Here is a 21,104-nt window from a genome sequence, read left to right as displayed (position 1 = left end):
AGCACTGTTTATAACAATAAAAACGAACCTTGAACTTCACGTTTCCTTTCCTCCTCCATTACCCCTCCCAAAAGCTCAGCATAAAATAAACTGGTCTTGATTTTTCTCAGCTGTCATCCTAAGTACATCCCCAGTGCTTTAAGTACTTTTTGGGAGGTTTTGGTCTACACCCATGTTTTTATATTACAGAAAATTCTGGAAGTGCAAGTTACCTACAGACTTTGTCTATATTTTGTAGTCTCAGAAAATTATATGGGCCATTAAGAGATTAATTTGCTTGCCAAAAGCCATAGCTATAATATATCAGAAACATACTCTGAATCCAGATGTTTCTGACTCGAGACTATCCCTTTAATGCTATTCTGCTTCTCAGATTGGGTTCTTAGAGAGGCAAAGTAAACATATGATGTTTATAATCATGCAGTACAGGTGAAGGACCAGTCCAGATTCACAGAGCCAGGCAGAAGTAGAGGTTTTTAGACTTCCAGGTCAGAGTTTTCTTTCAGATTGTGCTACCCATGTTTATTATACTATATTAAAAGTAAAACATGTTTTCTAGTTCTTTTCTATATCATATGCCCTATGCATTAATTTTGTCAATGTTGAGCTCCCAGTGAGGTAATTAATTCTATGAGAACAGATCAACCATCATTCTGTAAATTATATTTTATAGATCTCAGAAGGTACTAAGAAGGTACATCCCCCAGGATCACAAAATCAGTAAAACTGTATTGAATTCAAATCAATTCTATTCTGAGATTGGTGTTCTTTCCAATATACCATATTGCCTCTGTTACTGAAGAAATTGAGAGCAATCAAGATTCCAAGGATGGGAAACAAAAATCATTACTTACTGTTTTTGGAGTTGTAAAGTATATGGTTTTCCTTCTATTGTAATTATATAGGCCACCTGTAACAAAGAGTATACAGGAAGGTAAATAATAAACAGTAAAGCAGAAATTTACAAAGTACAATTTATTCTTTTTCCTGACAAATTTACTTTAAAAAATCTGCATTTATACTCATAAATACTTTATGTAAATTTAATTATACATACTTATCTTTATAGAATATAAATTTCTGAAAATTAAAAATGAAGCTGTTATCAATACTAGATATTTATCACAAATATATATTTGTGACAATATCACAAATTGTCAAGAATCATCAAAGCCTTCAGATACCATCTAGTCCAATCCAAACTTAAAACATACCCAAAAAGTCCAGGTCACATGAGTAACTAGAAATTTTCTGATTTCCATTATTTCTCAAAAAATCTCCAAAACAGAAATTACACACCAAAGATAAAACAACTTCAATTGTTTCCATTGTCGAGGAGTTCCATAATCCAAAAGAAAGTTAAAAAAAAAAAAGCAGATGCTTACTGACCCTGAGTTCATTCAGTATCCCTTTTCCTCACCTCCCATGTATTCTATTAAAGTATGGGAAATGGACTTACATTAAAACCTACAATTAGATCCCAGTTGCTCTCTCATCCATTTCAGTATCCTAAACTCTGGTTCCAGGCTAATCCACCCACCTCCTTATAATAATAAAACTATGAAATCATAATTAAATGTAGTAGAAAGATCCAAAAGATGAGATCTAGAAAATAAATTCCTGGATTTACCCTGATATGACAACTATGTAAATATGAATTAATGAATGAATCAAAAACATTTAAGTTCTCACTAAGCACTATATTAAATAGGAAATTTCTATCACCTAAATTTAGAACTTTCAAAATAGATATCTACAACAGCATGTGTTAGGTAAAGTCATTGCTATGTAAACTTTTAGCTAATAATACAAAAAAGTAGTAACATAAACCACAAAGATAATGGAGTTGACTGTATATACATTTCTATATAAACTATAATCATATCTTGGTCTTTTGAAATAAATGTAAGCTTACTAAATGTTTATATTTTAATATCTAAAATCTATTCCATTGCTTACAGCTACCACAACAAAATTTAGTATTAGCAGGGCACCTAGGTGGTACAGTGACTACAGTACCAGTCCTGGAGTCAGTAGGAACTGAGTTTAAATTTGCTCTCAGGGACTTGACACTTATTATCTGTGTGACCCTGGCAAGTCACTTGACTTCAATTGCCTCACATTAAAAAACAAAAACAAAAACCTTAATATTAGCACTTCCACAAAAATATAGACACACTGATTCTGATAAATGTTTTGTGGCATATGGCATAGCTACTGAAGGAATTGAAATTGAAAGAAATTAAAGGAAATTATTAAAAATTTTTAATTATTTTCAATTTTTTAAAATAGCTACTTCTCATTTACATGTTGTTCCACTGAGTCTTCAGTTGCATTTGACCAAATCTTCCGGGGAACTGTAATCTGAAGTGGGGTTTGTTGAAAACCTGCAGTAAGCAAAAAAGTTTTAATATTTTAACACCTTTCAAATTACAGCATTATCCTTCATTTGCAAGTCTAATTTTAAAATTGTTAATTCGGTTCTCCTTAAAAATGTTACATTGCTTCTCCAAGTTATTATTTTTTATGCTATTTTTCTTTAATTTACTAATCAATATAGTATAGTGAAATAGCACTGGAATTGTAGTTATTAGTCCTGTGACATCAGAAATTTTTCCCATCTCCAATTTTCTCATCTGTAAATTAAATAATAATCATTAGCATTATCTACTTAACAGGACTGTTATAAAAACTCTTTGGTAAATGTCATTTCCACTCTTCTAAGGAGAATCTAAACATTTATTTTACTTAATATGTTACAAGCTGAGGGACTACCTGACCCTGACCCTATGATCATAAAGCAGATTTGAACTTACTGGAATCCATTTTTGTGGTTTCTCTGGAAACTCTCCATTACTGCCCCAGAGCCACTGTTCTGATCAGATGTCACCACTACCCAAGATTCCCAAACATCCCCAAAAAACTTCTTTATGGATGTTCAGCTAATTTGCTAAACAGCTCCTGAAAAAGCTTTGAATAGCTTTGAAAGTCCCCCATGAGACTTTCTCCCTGTTGAAATATTTAAACCCTGCACCTTCTGCCCCTCCTGAACACCCCATACTTTGGTTCCAAGTGGTATCCCAAATTGTAATCCCATTGATCCTTTGTTGTTACTTTGGTTGTTTTCTTTGCTATAGGTTGACAATGTTAAGCAGTGGGAATAAAAGAAAGGAAAAAGACAGTGTCTGCTCTCAAAAGAGCTCACAGTCTAACAATAACTGTCCTGGGCAACATTCAAACGCAGGTCTTCATGATTTCAAGTCTAGTACTCTGTCTACTACACCATGGATAACCAAAGAAACATTGCAATTACTTCCCCAAGGGGAAAGGAGGGCATGGCAAGAGTACATTTTTAGACTTAGTCCCTTCTAATACCTAATCCAGTTTTATCAAATGATACCAAATGTTGATAGCTCATACCCTCACTGAACTGGATAGTCAAGTCTTCTATTCCCGAGACCCTTCCTCTTTTCTTTCCCCCTCAGATAAGGTTACTTTATATTTATTGAAAAGGGGCAGGTGGGTGGTACAATATATAGAGTGCCGGGCCTGGAGTTGGAAAGATTCATCTTTCTGGTTCAAATCTACTCACTTACTGCCTGTGTAACCTTGGGCTAGTCAGTTAACCCTGTTTGTCTCAGTTTCCTCATCCACAAAATGAGCAGAAAAAGAAAATGGTAAAACCGCTCTAATATCTTTACCAAGAAAACCCCAAATAGGCTCACAAAGAGTCTGAAACAACTGAACAATAATTTATTGAACATCTTGACTATTTTTTCACTCCAGCCCAAGGTTTTTTTAAGAAGCATTCACTTCAAGAATTGACACCAACTAAAACTAGATGTCTATTCTAATTTGTGAATTCCCTTCTCTTATAGTTTTGTGCCTAAGAAATACCTTCTCCCTTCCCTCTATTTCAACTTAGCTTCCCAGTGAAATGGACAGCTCACATTTATCAATAAACCAATCAATTAACATTTATTAAGTGTCTACTATATGACAGATATTGGGCTAAATATTGGAGATATAAAAGAGACAAAAATAAAGAAATCAGTTCTTTTATTTACTGGACTTGTACTGTATGAATGGTTCAATTGGTCCTGGTTGTCTTCTAATGCTTTTTATAGTAATTCATCGAGCATATTTCATTTCAATTTAAAATTCAATCAAAATTTACTGATTTATATGGATAACATTTCCTAGATGAAAAGGGGGATCCATCTGTCTTTGAGGAGTTTCTAAGCTTTTGGCAGGAATTTACATTGTTGGGATGGTTGCTGTAGACAGTAGAAAAGATTTAGTAGTTTTATCTAAGCAAGACAGAAACATGACAAAAGTGGTATTAACACTAAAAGTTTATATTTCTATCATACTTTTAGGTTTGCAAACTGCTTTGTGTATATTATATCCTTTTAGCCTCAGAGAAATCATGTGAAGCAGTTATTATTATTGTCTCTTTTCATAGATGAGGAAGCTGAGACACAGACAGGTTAAATTACTCACCCAGGGTCATATAACCAGTATATGTCTAAGGTAGGATTTGAACCAGATTTTCCTGACTCCTACTCCAGGACTCTAACATCATACTACACACTGTGTTTCCTAAGAGTACAAGAGAAGGAGCAATTGAAATAAGGAAAAATTAAGAGGGTATTCAAAGGAATAAAAAGTTATCTAAAGATGAAGACTTGTGAGAGAATGCTCATTATAGGAATGGAAAGAAATACTCAAGGTATAAAGTTGATAAGGCTTGATTAATAATTGGACAAGGGACAAGAGAGAGAAGTCAAAAATGACTAGCATCCTAAGTCACTGAAAGGAGGGAAATATTAATCAAAACAGGCAATCCAATAGAAAAAAATGTTTTGAAGATGAACACAGAAGTAGATTAAGAGTTGAATAGCTCCTTCTCTTCTTTCATTAAGCTGGTCCATATACCCCAAGCAGCAATCCTATCCCTTCCTTGATCCTCATCTTTTCCCCAATAAAGCTTTTTAAAAAACATTTTCTGGTTATTCTTAGCTTTCTTTATTTTGACTCAACTCATCATAAGCTTTAGCCTTCCTGATATATAGAACCATGCCATACATGGTTAAAATACATGTAAACATATGCATATATACACACACACATATATACTTACTTTTTTTCCTGCTACCTGATCTAACACTGTTTCTTTTTTCTTTTTTTTTATTAAAGCTTTTTATTTTTCAAAATATATGCATGAACAATTCTTTAACATTAGTCCTTGCAAAACCTTGTGTTCCAATTTTCCCTCCCTTCCTCCATGCCCTCCCCTAGATGGCAAGTAGACTAATATATGTTAAATATGGTAGAATTATATGTCTAATACTAAGTTTTAAGGAATGTGCTGATTGAATTAATAAAGAAAGCTCTTTGTTCTCCCTACACTAGTAAAATTACAGGTCCAATTAAAAAATAATAAAACTTGCCCTTACTTCCATCTTCTGTACATGCCCTTTTCTTAACTTAAAAAAAGGGAGGGGAAATGGAATGAGGTAATGGGATGTGCTTAATATCTTTGCTTTGTATTTGCCATATTTTTCAGATGCTAAAGATGCCATCTACAATGGAATACTGCTTGCAAATGTCTTATTTCTTCACACTAATATTCTAAATTGGGATATACTTGTTGAATGTATAGATTTACATGAAGAGAAAAGAAAATATCTAGATCAGTAACTGTTGATATTCACTTAGAGCTGGGCCATAAGCACTTGACTACAAAAAAGGTACTGGAGGACTGAAAGCAAGATGGGGCTAATTGCCTGCCAGGAGCTCCTGGGTGAATTTAAGCTAGGACAGTGAAGACTGGTTGCCATGGTAGCATTAATATACCTATTACACTTGTATAATTGATGTTATCCAGCTAAGTTACCATATCTATGCACTGCTCCTCTCCTTTAAAAGTTGACTTTTGAAACTGTCAAGACAAGCAAACACTCTGAGCTTGTTACTGAAACAACAGTGGGTTTGGTTTTTATTTTTTAAATTTCCTACATTTAATTTTCTGAGCTCAACATTTCTCCTACCAAAATGGAATTTAAAAGTATTTTGGGTATTTTTGCAAGATTGGTAAAAGTAATCACCAGTTCTTCTTTCCAATTTCTGTAGCTCAGCTCTTCACCTAATTTTCTAAAAGAAATGTCTAAGTCTCACTTCTGAAAAAGGTAATTCTCATTCTCTTCTTTTTATATAACCTGCCTTGGCACTCTGTCTATAGGGAAACATGGCAAAACTCCTTTGATGCAAAACCCCAGGCAGGGAAACATGGCAAAACTCCTTTGATGCAAAACCCCAGGCTTTTCTCAGAAACAAAAGTTTATTTTTTTAAAATGTCAGTATCCTAACAGAGTTACTGTATGGCTATAAGTTAGGTAACATTAAAAATTTTATGGGGAGAATGTTAGATCAATAAGGACAAGGATTAAGAAAGGGCTATTAGGTTTGGATTAAAAGGTCATTTGGAGAAGGCAGTAGTAATTAAAATGATAAGGTCAGATGAAGATTGCAAAAGGATATAGTAATGAGAAAAGTAGACATACCTAGTATTCACAGGTTTCTCAAAGACTTTATTCAAAAAGGAGAATAGAGGTATACAACAAAAACTAGTGGAGATGGTCAGATGAGTTGAAGCTTTTTTTTTTAAAAGGAAAAGGGTGGTGCAGACTAATTTTAGGTATCAGCAAAAGGAACCATCTGCTCAAAATGGGAGATGAGATCCTAGAGGGGAAGGAAAAGAGCCATTTTTTCATAAAAGATAAAGGAGCAAAGAAAAAAAGACTTGCTGAAGATTGGGGCTTCTTGTCTCCTAGAGCCAACATTCAAGGAAGTAATCTCTGTGGAGAAGTATACTTTTTTCATCACTACCAATGCTACCCTTCACTGACAGGAAGCCTTAAGAGCCTCAGGAATGAGTACCCACCTTATCATTAAACCTGCTTTCAGTTCAACCCCTGCAGCCATCATCTAAGAAAGCAATTAGTGCTTTTCAGCCCTAACCTTCAGCAGATCTTTCAACAACTACAGCAACCAAAGACCCAGAAAAGAAGGAAAACTTGGTACTGTGAAATGGTTCAACATCAGAACCACAAATGGTTTTATCAGTGGAAATGACATTTTAAAAAGTGTATTATTATCTACTTTGCTACTATATTCCAAGAACCACAGGACAGCATCATATTGAAATGGATCACAGTAGAGCCCGTTTGTAGGTAAGGGCCAGGGCCAGCTATTGTTGCCCATCAGGACAGGTTCAGGGAACTTGGGTTGTATGAAACAAAGATGTAGTTGCCCACACACCTAGATACAATGAGTGTGGGTCCTGGTAAACAGGATATAGGGAAGCTTGCAACTTTCTCCAAGTTTCTATTCCTTGTTTTTATAAAAATTTGGCTGCCAAAGATATCCTCTCCCCAGTTTTAGCCCTGTTTTATGTTATTGTTCTCCCACTTATAAAAATTGCTTGAGTGATTATTTTGCTTTAGTTGTGTTTGTATTCTAAGGGTTCTAAAACTGTGAGGAAACAAACGTCTCCCTTTAGAGAGTCTAACCAATAAGTTCTATGCTAGCCCTGCCTTTTTTTATAAGTACACATTCCAAACTACCCTCCCCAGACCAACCAGTTCTCTGATGCTGTTTCCTCCTGCTTAGTATTATCATTATCATTCCTCCTGCTTTCCCACTATGATATGACTCACAGTTTTATATGATATACTCATCGTCTTATACCATATAAGTTCTTTGTTCCATTTTTCAATTTGTATCTGCAACTCTAAACATACTGATTTACATATAGTAAATACTTAATAATTTTTTTTAATTCAATCACTACAGAGACACAGTGTCCAGAATGGGGGAGGAAAAAAGTCCCAAGTCTCTAGGACAGACCACTCCTCAAGTATTGTGGTCAGATATTTTTGTAGGTTCACCAAGTTGTAGTCCATCCAGAGAACAGTGACCAAAATAGTAAGATGCCTTAATATCATATCACTGGAGTAAATAGGAATGTCTAGCCTGGAAAATAGAAGTAGAGGAATCCTAACTATAATCAAGCTTTTATTAATTCTGTCACTTAGAAAAAGAACTGCACATGTTCTTCTGCATTTCAGAACTCAGAACTAAAAGTTACAGGTGGAAACTGCAAACCAGAGGTAGGTTTCAGCTTTATAGTGAAGGTAATTTTCCTAAAAGAAACAAAGAAATGGGATTTCTCAGAAGGTTTACATAAGACACATAGGCAGGTACTTGTCAGCACCTAAAAGATCTCCTCTGAGACCCCTTCCAATTCTGTGAACTGTGATTCTGGTCCACACATGGTTCTCTGTCTTCCTAACTACCTTTACCCTCTCTGGGCCTCAGTTTCCCCTTTTATATAACACGATTTGCATAATTTCCATGGAATATGGATCATTTGTAATTTGCATCATTTGATTCTTCTGTAAAATGGCCTCAGAGGGTCTCTGGAGTTCCCGGATGCCCTAAATCTCTAGACGGAGCATGTTCCTCGACCATTCAAAGCTGGTTTCTGATTACATGCGGGAGCCTGCATGACCTCTTTTTTGCTTCAGTTTCCTGTTATAAAATGAGTGTAATAACACCACCCTCCACCAGGGGGCTGTGGCGCCGAAAAACTGAGATAATATTTGTAAAATGTTCCCTTCCTCTTCCGGTCGCAAAATTGCCTGCTCGCCGAGGGTGGTTCGGCCCTCACCCCCTCACGCCCCCCAGGAAAGTCTGCGAGAAGGTTAGGCGATGCCCGGGTCACTTACTTGGCCCAGCATAAAAAACCCCGAGCAGCACCAGCAGAAGGAACATGGCGCCGCCGTGGCGGTGGGGCGACGCCGTAGGCCTGACCGTGCAGCCGTTGGCCCCTTCCGAGGGTCTGTTCACAGGATCCTACGCACGTGCGCAAGTCTTTCCCAGCACGAGGCCGGAAGTTCCGGCAGGCCCGCTGCGCCTGCGCACATGGGGACCTGCGCGCGCAGGCGAAGCCCAGGCACTGGCAGAAGCTGACTGTGCGGTTTCACACCCTTTAGGTGAGGAAGCTAATTAGTGATAAGCGCGTTTGAGGACGTGTTAGTTATACTGTTAACTTGGGTTAGAGGGTCCAGAGCACTGACTCTGGGATTGTTAACAAAACTGACCACGGCTAAGTATAAATGGGCGGTGTGCTGCTCGGGGTCACAGGGAAAGGTTCTAAAGAGTCTCTCTTTGGTAACATCCCGCCAGGTCCTAGAAGGTAATGGTGGTTCGCAGCTAGCTGTCCTCCCAGCAGTCCTTCTAACTCAGCCCGCGAAATATTGAAACGCTAGAGTCATTAATGATCCCGTGGCATGCTGGGAGTATGTTTATAGCTGTCCCACTTTTTCTAAAGGTGCACTATAGAGTAAACCCTCTAAGTCTGGGATCCTGTAATGAGTGTAATTCTGAATGCAATTGTTTGCAAAATGAAATAGCTGGGGGTGGAGAATTAGGCTTTCTTAATGTAGTTTGAAAGACTAGATGATCACTAGAGTTCTTGCCTCAGGTTGTGTTTTGTTGTTGTTGGGGGTTAGTGTTTTGGGTTTTGTTTGTTTGTTTGGCAATATAGCATTTCTTTAAATTAAATATTTCCTAGCCCCCAAAAAGGAGGCAACAATTAGGATACAGGTCTTCTGCTAAAGCAGCATGCAAAGCGGGCTCCAGCATGTGGCCTAAGGCATAGCGTTCATAAAAGCTGGCACAGGGAGGATCCACAGCAAAGGCCATCAGTTGGTAGTTATCTAAATAAAAAAATGAGAGAAATAGACCATCTTTGGAAACTCTGACAACTGATAACAAATCAGAAAAGTCTAATATATAAAGCTACTCTGGGGGAAAGTCTTTAATCCTGGTTTGCCATCTGTTGTGATCTCTGAAAAACTGAAAAAAGGACCTCAAGGAATTAGAAAAGAGAGTTGAACAATGTTTTAACAAAGGTATGTTACCTAATTTCAAGTAAAAATGAAGCAAAGTATCCTCAGCCATTGAGGTGTATTTTTCCTGTCCCAAGTACAGAATCAAAGTCTACAGGAGGAAATACTTCACTTCATCTTAAATGTGATGTAAGACCCTAGATCCACTATGTATTAGTAGAGGAAATTTATTAGTTGAAAAAACTATGAAGAAACATGAATTCATCTCTTCAAATAGTATGCTGTGAGGTACTTTATCCTGGGGAGTAAAAATTCTTCATATTGATATTAAATACTATATTGAACAAAAGAAAAAGGAATTATATCTGATCAAGAAATCAAGCATGTGACTAAGAGAGGGGGGGAATGATTGGGTGTTCAGAAAACAAAAGCTTGAAGGCCCAAAAAAATCATTTGTAAAGGTGAAAGAGTCAAGCCATCATTACAGATCCTTCAGATGTCCAACATATATTCTGTTCCTAAGCTCTGTAGTCCTGATTTGGATAAAACCTCTGCAAAATCAAACACTAGCTAAACAAAGGAACAGAACAGGTTGTGAAATAGATAATCTCTATCTCACAGCCCCACCTCCAGTTGAACAAGATGAAGAAGGGCTACTCTGAATGCTGCTCCGAGAAGTATAAGGCATTCCAAACCAATCTTCTAAGCAAATAACACAGAAACTTTACACAAAGTACTCAGTATCAAGTTGTTGATATCACATCCAAGTTGATGTATGACTTTGTAGCATACAAAAACTATAAATCCAGAAGAGTAAAATGCAGTATTGTATCTTTTGCCCCCATTGTTGGAAATATTTTTAAAAGGAATGAACCTGAAAAGCAACTGGCATTGTGCTGTCACAGATCAGTGTTGCAAGGTGTCTCAAAATAATTTGCAGGCTTGAACCTATATCCAATTCAAGGACCAAAGTTTATTGTAATTGTAATACCAATTGCAGTGGGCTAAGTTCCAAAAGAAATTATCAAGGGACCTAAGAGCATGGGATAGATTTATAGGGCAAAATTGGTCAGAGTTTCATGTTATTTATTTGCTAATTTTATGGCTTTCAAGTAGGTTTGAGGCGTGATCTTATTCACTATTGTCTCAGGAACTTGTTTATTTCTTAACCAACAGATTATCTGTCTGACAGTCAGGAATGTTTAGAGGACTATTCTTAAGCCAGAAAATTTTGAAATCATTCACAGATTGTTAGAACAAGAGCATTCTTAGGTCTGAGGGCTTCAGAATCACTAATATATCTTCCCTAAAATCTAAAGGAAGAAATATTACATTCCTAGGCCAGAGGACTTAGGTCAGAGAGCCTTCGGATTATTAATACATCTTCCCTAAAATCCAAGGGAAGAAATGTCATTATATTCCTCTACAATCATTGCCAGACAGGATTGTTAGAATAAGAACACTCTTAGGTAAGAGGGCCTCAAAATCATTGCTAATTCCTATGGAAGCCATACCACCTCAGTACTGTTTCCCCAAATGATTCTCAGGGAAATCCTAGCAAACAGATAATAAAACAGGATTTCCAATATCAAGAAAGCAGAGGTCCCTCACAGAAGGTTTCCTTCAGTTCAAAGCCCATGGATTTGTTTGTCCATGTCCTTACAATTCAAAGCAAACTCAGAGAACATTTGGATTGCAGAAAATCATACAATAAATCGAATAGAGAAGGATATTAAGTTGAATTTGGTACAACTACTTCTGAATTGAATAATGATACACAGGAATATAATCCTGAAGTTTCTGATCATAATGAAACTAGAAATGAAAAAGACTTAGAAGAATTAAAAATGAAATGTTGTGTTCATATGTCCTAGAGACATTTATGCACATTTCTGATTTTAATGAAACAAATAAAAATGTATCTCAGCACACTTTTTCCAGAAGAAAAAACAAAACAAAACAATAGTTCCCCACATAGTTCTAATCTTAGAGTCATTAGCAATTCACCAAAACAACCTACAGGTCAATTAATATTCTATAATTTTCCTGGTGAAGAACCCAAAGAAATGGATGTTGATAGTAGAGAGAGTTTACCTTCTGGGAAGTTACACAGAAAAGTAAAAATTAAATTAGGAAGAAACCAAAAAAGAAGTCAGAAGAAAACTGTCAAATTACATGTAAAGAACAAAACAGAATTTCTTACTGCAAAAGAAGAAACTAGTTTTGGTAGTTCACCAGTACAATTTTTAGTAGAATTACTTCAAGCCAGTGAAGATAATTCTGAGTTTCTGAGTTTTCTGAGTTTTTGAGTTTTATAGGCTCTTCTGAAAACCATGGTTCATGTGATGTTTTAGTGGTTTGGGAAGAAGAAAATGGGAATAGCTTGTTGTCTGTATTTATCTCTTCCTGGTCCACATTTTATTGGGTTTTAGAGGAGTTTTTTTGGTTTTTTTGTTTGTTTGTTTGTTTTTAATTTGTATTTTTCACAAATGGTGAGGATTGTATTCCTGGAAATATTTTTATGTATATGTAAAAATTCTTGTTTTATTATTTGTATGTCACTTATGCTTTTAAATAATCAAATGTAAATATTAAGAATAAAGATTCTTAGTAAAAAAAAAAAAAAAAAGCCTATTATGTGTTAGGTACATATGTCAGTCTGTGCTTTCTAGGAGCTCTCAGCCTAATGGGGAAAACAACAGACAAACAATTATATACACACCTCTCATCATCTTCCCTCCTTGTCGCCACCCTGGTACAAGCCCTCATCACCTCTCTCTTAAACTATAGCAACAATCTGATGTTTAATCTCCCTATTAAAAATTTCTGATTATGGCTAACGTGACAGGAAAAGATAATGAATGTTGAAGGAGATGTGGGGAAATTGGGACATTAATACATTGTTGGTGGAATTGTGAACTAACCTAACTATTCTGGAGCGCAGTTTGCCCGAAGACAACCAAATTGTGCATACCCTTTGTTCCAGCAGTGCCTCTACAGGTGTCTCTGTCCCAAAGAGATTATTAAAAAGGGAAAGAACCCACAGGTACAAACATGTTTGTGGCAGCCCTTTTTGTAGTGGCAAGGATCTGAAAACTTACTGTTAAAGAATGGCTAAGTTATGGTATATGAATGTTATGAAATACTTTTGTTCTATAAGAACAGTGAAGTGATTCAGGCCAGTTCCAATGGTCTGCAATTTAGTGGCAGTCACTTTCTTGCTGTACCTTGCACAAAACAATCTATCTTCCAAAATTGGGCATTTTCTTTTTTTTTCTTTATTTGGGGGGAAGGGAATCATCACTGGAAGGATATAGTAGTTACTATTGGAAATTCTCCACAACCATTTAAGAAGTTGTTGGCTAAGTTACCTTTATCTTTTAAAAAATTAATATTTTTTATTTCTTATATCATCATTATATCTCATTTATTCTTCTCCTATCCTCCCCTAATAGCCATCCCATATGACAAATGGTGGGATATTTTTAAGAGAGGAAAAAAAGTCAGCACAATTGATTAATACTTTGAGAAAACTAAAACATGTACAATATGTAACATTTGTGTATCTTCCAATTACACAATGGAATAAGTTGGGGATGTCCTCTCACATTTCTTCATTCAATTCCCACTTGTTCTTTGTAATTTCATTACATTTGCTTTTAGGTGAGGGATGTTGTTTTCAATTACATTTTTGTAGTCACTGTTTATATTGTTTTCTTGACTCTGTTTACTTCATTCAGCATCAGTTCGTATGTATCTTTCCATGCTTCTCTGAATTCCATACACACAACATTTCTTACAGAATTGTAGTATTCTATTATAATCCTGTATCTCCAATTTGTTTAGCCATTTCCCAAACCATGGCTATGTAATTTGTATCCAATTCTTAGTTCTCACAAAAAGTGCTGCTATAAGTATTTTGAAATATTGCAACTCTTTTTTTTTTATCAGTAGTATCCTTGGGATAAAAGCCTAATAATGAAATTATTAGTTCAAAGGATATGGATGTTTTAATCATTTTATTTGCATAATTCCAAATTGCTTTGCAAAATAATTTTGCAGCTTCAACAATATAAGATGGTGTGCCTAACATAACTGTAACCTCTCCAATATTTACTGTTGCAATTTGTTTTCATTTTTACAAATTTGCAGGATGTGAGTTAAACTTCATAGTTCTTTTGATTTGCATTTCTCTTATTATTAATGATTTGTAATATTTTTCATATGGTTGCATTTCTTTTGAAAACTTTATATCCTCTGACTGTCAGTCGGATGATAGCTATTAATCATATATATCTCACATACAAAACCTTTGTCAGAGAAATTTAATGCAAAGATTTTTTTCCCCCTTGATCACATTCAGTCTCCATAGTTCTTTCTCTGGATGCAGATAGTTCCATTACAATAAACCTGATAAATTTATTAAAATTGATATAGCAAATAACTACTGTTAGATGTTCAATAGGCATTTAAAGATGCAAATCTCCAACTACTCACATCTCATTTCTATGATCTAGTCAAACTAGCATTCTTGACATACCTCATAATGTTTAATCTATTATCTCTGTATTTTTGTTGTTGATTATACCATGCCTAAAAAGTACTTTTTCCTTCTTCTACCTCTTAGAATCCTTTCTTTAGGATTCAATTCAAAATATCACCTTCTGGATAATACTTTCCCTGGATCTTTAGCCAAAGTACATTCCTCTACCCGTTATTTTTTATTTATTTATTTATCTATTTATTTGCTTCTATATGTCCATACTATCTCTTCCACGAGAAGCTAAGTACCTACAGAGCAAGGACTTTTTCATTTTTGTCTTTGTATTCCCAGGGTCTATCACATAAAAGATATACTTCACAAGTTCATGTTGGTTGATGTTTTGATTCACTGCTCCTGTTTTGTAACAAACTTCCCCAGTATCTCATAGAACACTTCAGGTTTTTCTAACTTTCATCTAATAGAATGCTGCATATTAAAGTTAACTATGTGTATGGCTGTTCTACCTGTTGGGCTGTGAATTCCATGAGGACAGAAACCATGTCTTAGCTAAACTTAGTGTGACTCTTACCATCAAGTACAGTACTATGTAGGCAGTGTTCACTGAATGAAAATTCTTAATAAATCTTTCTTGAAAGAATAAATGCATGACAAGCGTTTTTTATGAGGCAATGGGGCTAAATGGCTTGCCTAGCTCACATAGCTAGGAAGTGTTAAGTGCCTGAGGTCTGATCTGAACTCAGGTCCTTTTGATTTCAGGGCTGGTGTTCTCCAGCTACTCTATAACAAGGGTTCACCTCAGTGAAGAATACATGGAAACGGGGTTATCCTAAATGCATGGGAATAAGGCCAATATCTTTACCAGGCCTGTATTCCAAAGAGATCATAAAAAAGGGAAAAGGACCCACATGTGCAAAAATGTTTATGGCAGCCCTTTATGTGTTGGCAAAGAACTGGAAACTGAGTGGATGCCCATCAGTTGGGGAATGGTTGAATAAGTCATGGTATATGAATGTTATGGAATATTATTGTTCTATAAGAAATTATGAGCAGGATGATTTCAGAGAGGCCTACAGAGACTCATGAACTGATGCTGAGTGAAATGAGCAGCACCAGGAAATCATTATACACGGCAACAGCAAGATTATACAATGACTAATTTTGATGGATGCGGCTCTTCTCAATAATGAGGTGATTCAGGCCAGTTCCAATGGACTTGTGATGGAGAGAGTCATCTGCACCTAGAGAGAGGACTGTGAGGACTGAGTGTGGTTCACAACATAGTACTTTCACCTTTTTATTATTGTTTGCTTGCATTTTGTTTTCTTTTTCATTTTTTTCCTTTTTGATCTGATTTTTCTTGTGCAGCATGATAATTGTATAGAAGAACTGCATATATAACATATATTGGATTACTTGCCTTCTAGGGGAGGGGGTAGGAGAAAGAGAGGGAGAAAAAAATTTGGAATACAAGGTTTTGCAACGATGAATGTTGAAAACTATATCTTTTGAAAATAAAAAGCCTTAACTAAAAAAAAATTTAAAAGAACTCTGACAAAAATTGTTGGGAAAACTAGAAAACAACCTTACAGAAACTAGATAGAAAGGAATGCCTCACGTAGTATATCAAAATAAGCTTCAAATGCATATGTAACAGCCATAAAAGATAACATCATAAAGAAATTATAGGATCAAAAAAAGAAATTACCTTTCAGATCATGGCCATACATTTTATGAAAGGATCATTGGCTTGCCTCCATTTATGCCAAAGACCTTGAAGTGAAGATGTAATTTGCTTTTATAAGCAGAAAATAAAGAACACCTTTTTCTTGGTTATAGAACTGGCAATATCATGGGATTGATAGATCATGATTGATTATGTTAAAGGCAGGCACACATGACGGATGAAGGCCACCTCTTTCCATCTTAAAAGAATATTTTATGAATCTGTAGGACCTAGTTGCATCCTGAAGCCGACAGTGAACAAGGAATAGCAAACTCACAAGCATATGGAAAGGAGATAAACCTCCTTTAATTGGCAAGAATGAGGTGGGGAAAATGCATCTTATTTTAACTGACTCTAAACTGAAATTTGGCACTTCCTTCAATTATTAAAAATGTTATTTGAGGAGGCATCCATGAGCTTCACCATCCTATCAAAGGGATCTGTGACATACAAAAGGGTTAAGAACTATTGACCTAATTAAATTTATTAAGTACCTCATCTGGGAAGTGATAAGCATCTCATCTGGGGAGGTGATACATCAAGGTGAAATAAGATGAAATGATTGGTTAAGATGACAGGAAAAGATAATGACAAATATTGGAGGAGATGTGGGAAAACTGGGACACATGCATTGTTGGTGCAGTTATGAACGAATCCAACCATTCTGGAGAGCAATCTGGAATTATACTCAAAAAGTTATCAAACTGTGCATACCCTTTGATCCAGCAGTGTTACTACTGGGCTTATATCCCAAAGAGATACTAAAGAAGGGAAAGGGACCTGTATGTGCCAAAATGTTTGTGGCAGTCTTTTTCATAGTGGCTAGAAACTGGAAATTGAATGGATGCCCATCATTTGGAGAATGGCTGAATAAATTGAATGTTATGGAATATTATTGTTCTATAAGAAATGACCAGCAGGATGGATACAGAGAGGCTTGGAGAGACATACATGAACTGATGTTAAGTGAATGAGCAGAACCAGGAGATCATTATACACTTCAACAACAATACTATGTGAGGATCAATTCTGATGGACCTGGCTCTCTTCAACAATGAGAGGATCCAAATCAGTTCCAATTGATCTATAATGAACAGAACCAGCTACACCCAGAAAAAGAACACTGGGAAATGAGTATGGAGCACAATATAGCATTTCCACTCTTTCTGTTACTGTTTGCTTGCATTTTTGTTTTTTTTACCTCAGGTTATTTTTACCTTCTTTCTAAATCTGGTCTTTCCTGTGCAACAAGATAACTGTATAAATATGTATACATTTATTGTATTTAACATATACTTTAACTTATTTTACATGTATGGGACTACCTGCCATCTAGGGAAGAAGGGGTTGGAGGGAAAAGTTGGAACAGAAGTTTTTGCAAGGGTCAATGTTGAAAAATTATCCATGCATATGTTTTGTATAAAAAACTATAATAAAAAATAAAATTTAAAAAAAGACATCAGATAAAGTACCTTACCTTGTGAAATAAAAGGAAAATAAGGTATAAAATGTTAGATTTTTCTAGCTGAACTAGAAAGGACTTCAACTTTTCTTGAGCTTAATTTCCTTCATTTTATAGATGAGGAGTCTAAAGCCCAAGTAAAAGTATTTGTCCAATATCACACAGTTGGTAAATGGCAGAAGCAGAGTTTAAACCCAAATCCTTTGATTGTCAAGATGCGCTGGAATCAGTTCAGAATTAGCTCAGCCCAATTCTTGAATTTTCATTATGAGCATTTATACTTTGGCAATCAGCAGTTGTTACAAATCAAGTTTGATTAATTGTTTAGTTGACTGTCTACATTTAATAAAGTGATGGTGAAACTGTTAATCCAGACTAAATGTAAAAAGGGTAATACAATCTTTTGGAAGAAAATTTGGGATTTATAATTCTCTTATTTTTATATTCTAATTTAGATTTTTCAAAATTTTATAAATATTATTCTATTGCATGTTATGTTTTGTTAGCAGAGAAAGGGTAAAATAGCTTCTAATATACATTTTAAATTTCTTCATGTTCTCAATTTTTTTAAATGTTGATAATAAAAATCAGGTTAGCTAACATTTTATTGTTAAAAATAGCCTCTAGTTTTATCAATTCAATATTTTGATTTGGTTTAGCTTGGTTTTAGTTTTCAATTTTGTTATTGCTTTGATTTCAGAATTTCTATTTTTAGCTTTGATTGGTGTTCTCTAATTTTTTTTTTTTAAGTTACATGTCCAATTCATTGATTGATTGTTTCTCATTTTTGTTAATGAAAATGATAAATTATGCTCTTAAAGTATTCTTTTGTCTTATGGAGCCCTACTTTCCTTCCAGATTTAGTTTGTGAGCTCCATCCAAAATCATATTTATTTTTGTATCAATTATGTACATGTTGTCCACCCCAATCAAATATAAATTCCATACTTCAAGTTTGTGTTTGTAGCCCTAGTGCCTAAAAATGAGAAGGGTTTAATAAATGCTTGCAAGTTTACTGATATATTTTTATATGTGAGACCTTTGTATGTCTGCTAACTAAATTGGTTAAGGTGAATGTGGCTTTATTCATAGACTTAATCCAAGCCCTTTATTTTACATAAGGAAATTGCATTCCAAAGAAGTTTAATCATTTTCCCAGATTCATATAAGCAATGAGTGACAGTGGCAGCTTTTAAAACCAAATGAAATAATTCAGCATTATGCCCAGAAAAAGAACTCTGGGAGATGACTAAAAACCATTACATTGAATTCCCAATCCCTATATTTATGCACACCTGCATTTTTGATTTCCTTCACAAGCTAATTGTACAATATTTCAGAGTCTGATTCTTTTTGTACAGCAAAATAACGTTTTGGTCATGTATACTTATTGTGTATCTAATTTATATTTTAATATATTTAACATCTACTGGTCATCCTGCCATCTAGGGGAGGGGGTGGGGGGGTAAGAGGTGAAAAATTGGAACAAGAGGTTTGGCAATTGTTAATGCTGTAAAGTTACCTATGTATATATCCTGTAAATAAAAGGCTATTAAATAAAAAAAAAAATAAAAAATAAAACATTAAAAAATAAAAAGAAATAATTCAGCATTCTTTCCAATTCTTTGCGATTTTAAAAGTAATTTCTCCCTAAACCTCCCTTTCCTGCTTATTTTCTTTGTGTGTGTGTGTGTGTGTGTGTATAATGGTGGTGGTAGTGGGGTGTATATATATGGAAGCTCTCTTTTTTTTTTTCTTTGGCCCATTTATGTGAGAGGCTCAGGTGTCAGATGCTCCTCCTCATCCCACCTCACCACCCTGGTTTGTGCACCCTGATTATGTGAGATAATTTTCCTTAAAATTCTATTCCTCTGGTCCCATCTCAGTGTATTTCTTTTCTCTTTTTTTCATTTTTTTCCTTAAGATCATCAAGACATAATAGAATTCACTCCCAGACTTTATCTCCCTCTTATTTTTTAATGTAAGTAGTTGGTCTTTGTTTAGGCCTTTATTATTTATCTTTTTTTTTTTTTTTTTTTTTTTTTTTTTTTTTTTTTTTTTTTTTTTTTTTTTTTTGTCTCTTAGCTCCAGTGATTGAATTTTAAAGTTTCTACATAACTTGGGTCTTTTCATCAAGAATGCTTGGAAATACTCTCTCATTAAAAATCCATTTTTTCTTCCATGTATGATTAAACTAAGTATAATCCTCCTCAACAAATAAAATTTGCTGGATGTTATTCATAATTTTAAACCTTTTATCCTTTGCCTTCTGGAATAATATATTCCAAGCTCCTTACTCCTTTATGACTTTTTCTGGATTTCCCATCAAGATTCAGTCTGTACTATTTTCTAGATCTATTTGGTGAAGTTTGTGGAGGGTAGATTGGCAGTACTGCTTCTTTTTACTCTGTCATCTTCTCGGGTTTTCTTCCCCATAAAGCTTTATTCTCTACAGTGGTTTAAATCTATGTCCTCTTTATTCAGACATCTTTCCCTACCTTCTTCACACCTACCTCTGATAAAAAGGTGGTGGCCTTTCTTCTTGCCAAGGCAAACCTCTCAATTAATACCCTAATCCCATCACCTCTGGTTTTATCCGGTAGATCACTACCTCTATCATCTTCATTAGCTCTCTCATTTTCAATTTCTCTCTAATCACTGTCTACAAACATGCCCAAGTCTTCTTCATTTGTACAAAATTCTTACTTGGGACTTTTTCTGCTGTCATACCTCTGCTTCCTTTGGTTAAAATCCTTGGCAAATCTATCTATACAGAATGCTTCACTTAATCACTTCTTACTGATTTCTAAACTCTTTGTAATTTGGCTTTCAAATTTCTTTTCTTCTCCAAAATTACCAATGACTTTTAAAATGACAAATGTGATAGCTCTTTCTTGATCCGTATCCTTGTTCTCTCTGCAGTCTTTCACATTAACTCATCCTCTTTGGATATTTTCTTCTCAATGTTTTTATGACACCATTAGCTCCTACTTTCCTCACTTTCCCTCACCTATCTAATCTTTCTCAGCCTCAGGTCATTCCCAGTAGGTGGAATTTCACAATTCATTTCCAGGTCCCCTTCTCCTTTTCCTTTTTTACTGTATCATTTAGAGATAGATACATTGTACAGTAGATAAAGCACTAAGCTTTGAGTCCATAAAATAAGTTCAAATCTAACCCCAGACACTAGGCATGTCACTTTGGGCAAGTCATTTAATCTTGTTTGCCTCAGTTTCCTCATCTGTAAAATGGATAATAGCAATTATAAAGGTGTAAACCATTTTGTAATCTCAAAGCACTATATAAACACTATTATTAGTATCATCTGCTTCCATGACTTTAATCATCATTTCTCTGCAGATTATTCTCTTATCTATATGTATTCATATGTCTATGCACATAATCAGCCCACATAATCAGGAGATTTCTCTCCTGAGCACTCATCCCAAAACATCCACTACCTTTTGGACATATGGAACTGGATGTTCTGTAAGCATC

At 35.1% G+C, this 21,104-nt stretch overlaps 1 protein-coding gene and 1 pseudogene across 5 annotated transcripts in view; one reads left to right on the top strand and one right to left on the bottom strand.

Moving 5' to 3' along the window:
• The window catches only part of LOC100920255 (disintegrin and metalloproteinase domain-containing protein 18), a 112,997-nt gene extending 104,060 nt beyond the window's left edge, over positions 1–8,937 (bottom strand). For 4 of the 5 annotated variants that reach the window (XR_004231757.1, XM_031950731.1, XM_031950732.1 and 1 more), the window contains exons 1-3: positions 8,793–8,937; positions 2,308–2,387; positions 855–910 (exon numbers count right to left, since the gene is read on the bottom strand). Coding sequence is in view for 4 of the 5 variants with exons in the window: in XM_031950731.1 (XP_031806591.1) it covers positions 855–910; positions 2,308–2,387; positions 8,793–8,838 (182 nt within the window). In the remaining variant the exon portion in view is untranslated. The remainder of the gene's footprint in view (positions 1–854; positions 911–2,307; positions 2,388–8,792) is intronic. The other variant, XM_031950733.1, reaches the window with a different exon arrangement.
• A 245-nt stretch (positions 8,938–9,182) lies between these two features.
• Positions 9,183–17,926, top strand: LOC105748987 (annotated as a pseudogene).
• Positions 17,927–21,104: the final 3,178 nt, after the last annotated feature.

Source organism: Sarcophilus harrisii, chromosome 2, assembly GCF_902635505.1.
Source record: "Sarcophilus harrisii chromosome 2, mSarHar1.11, whole genome shotgun sequence".
Lineage (NCBI taxonomy): Eukaryota > Metazoa > Chordata > Mammalia > Dasyuromorphia > Dasyuridae > Sarcophilus > Sarcophilus harrisii.
This window is presented reverse-complemented; position numbering and strand designations above follow the sequence as displayed.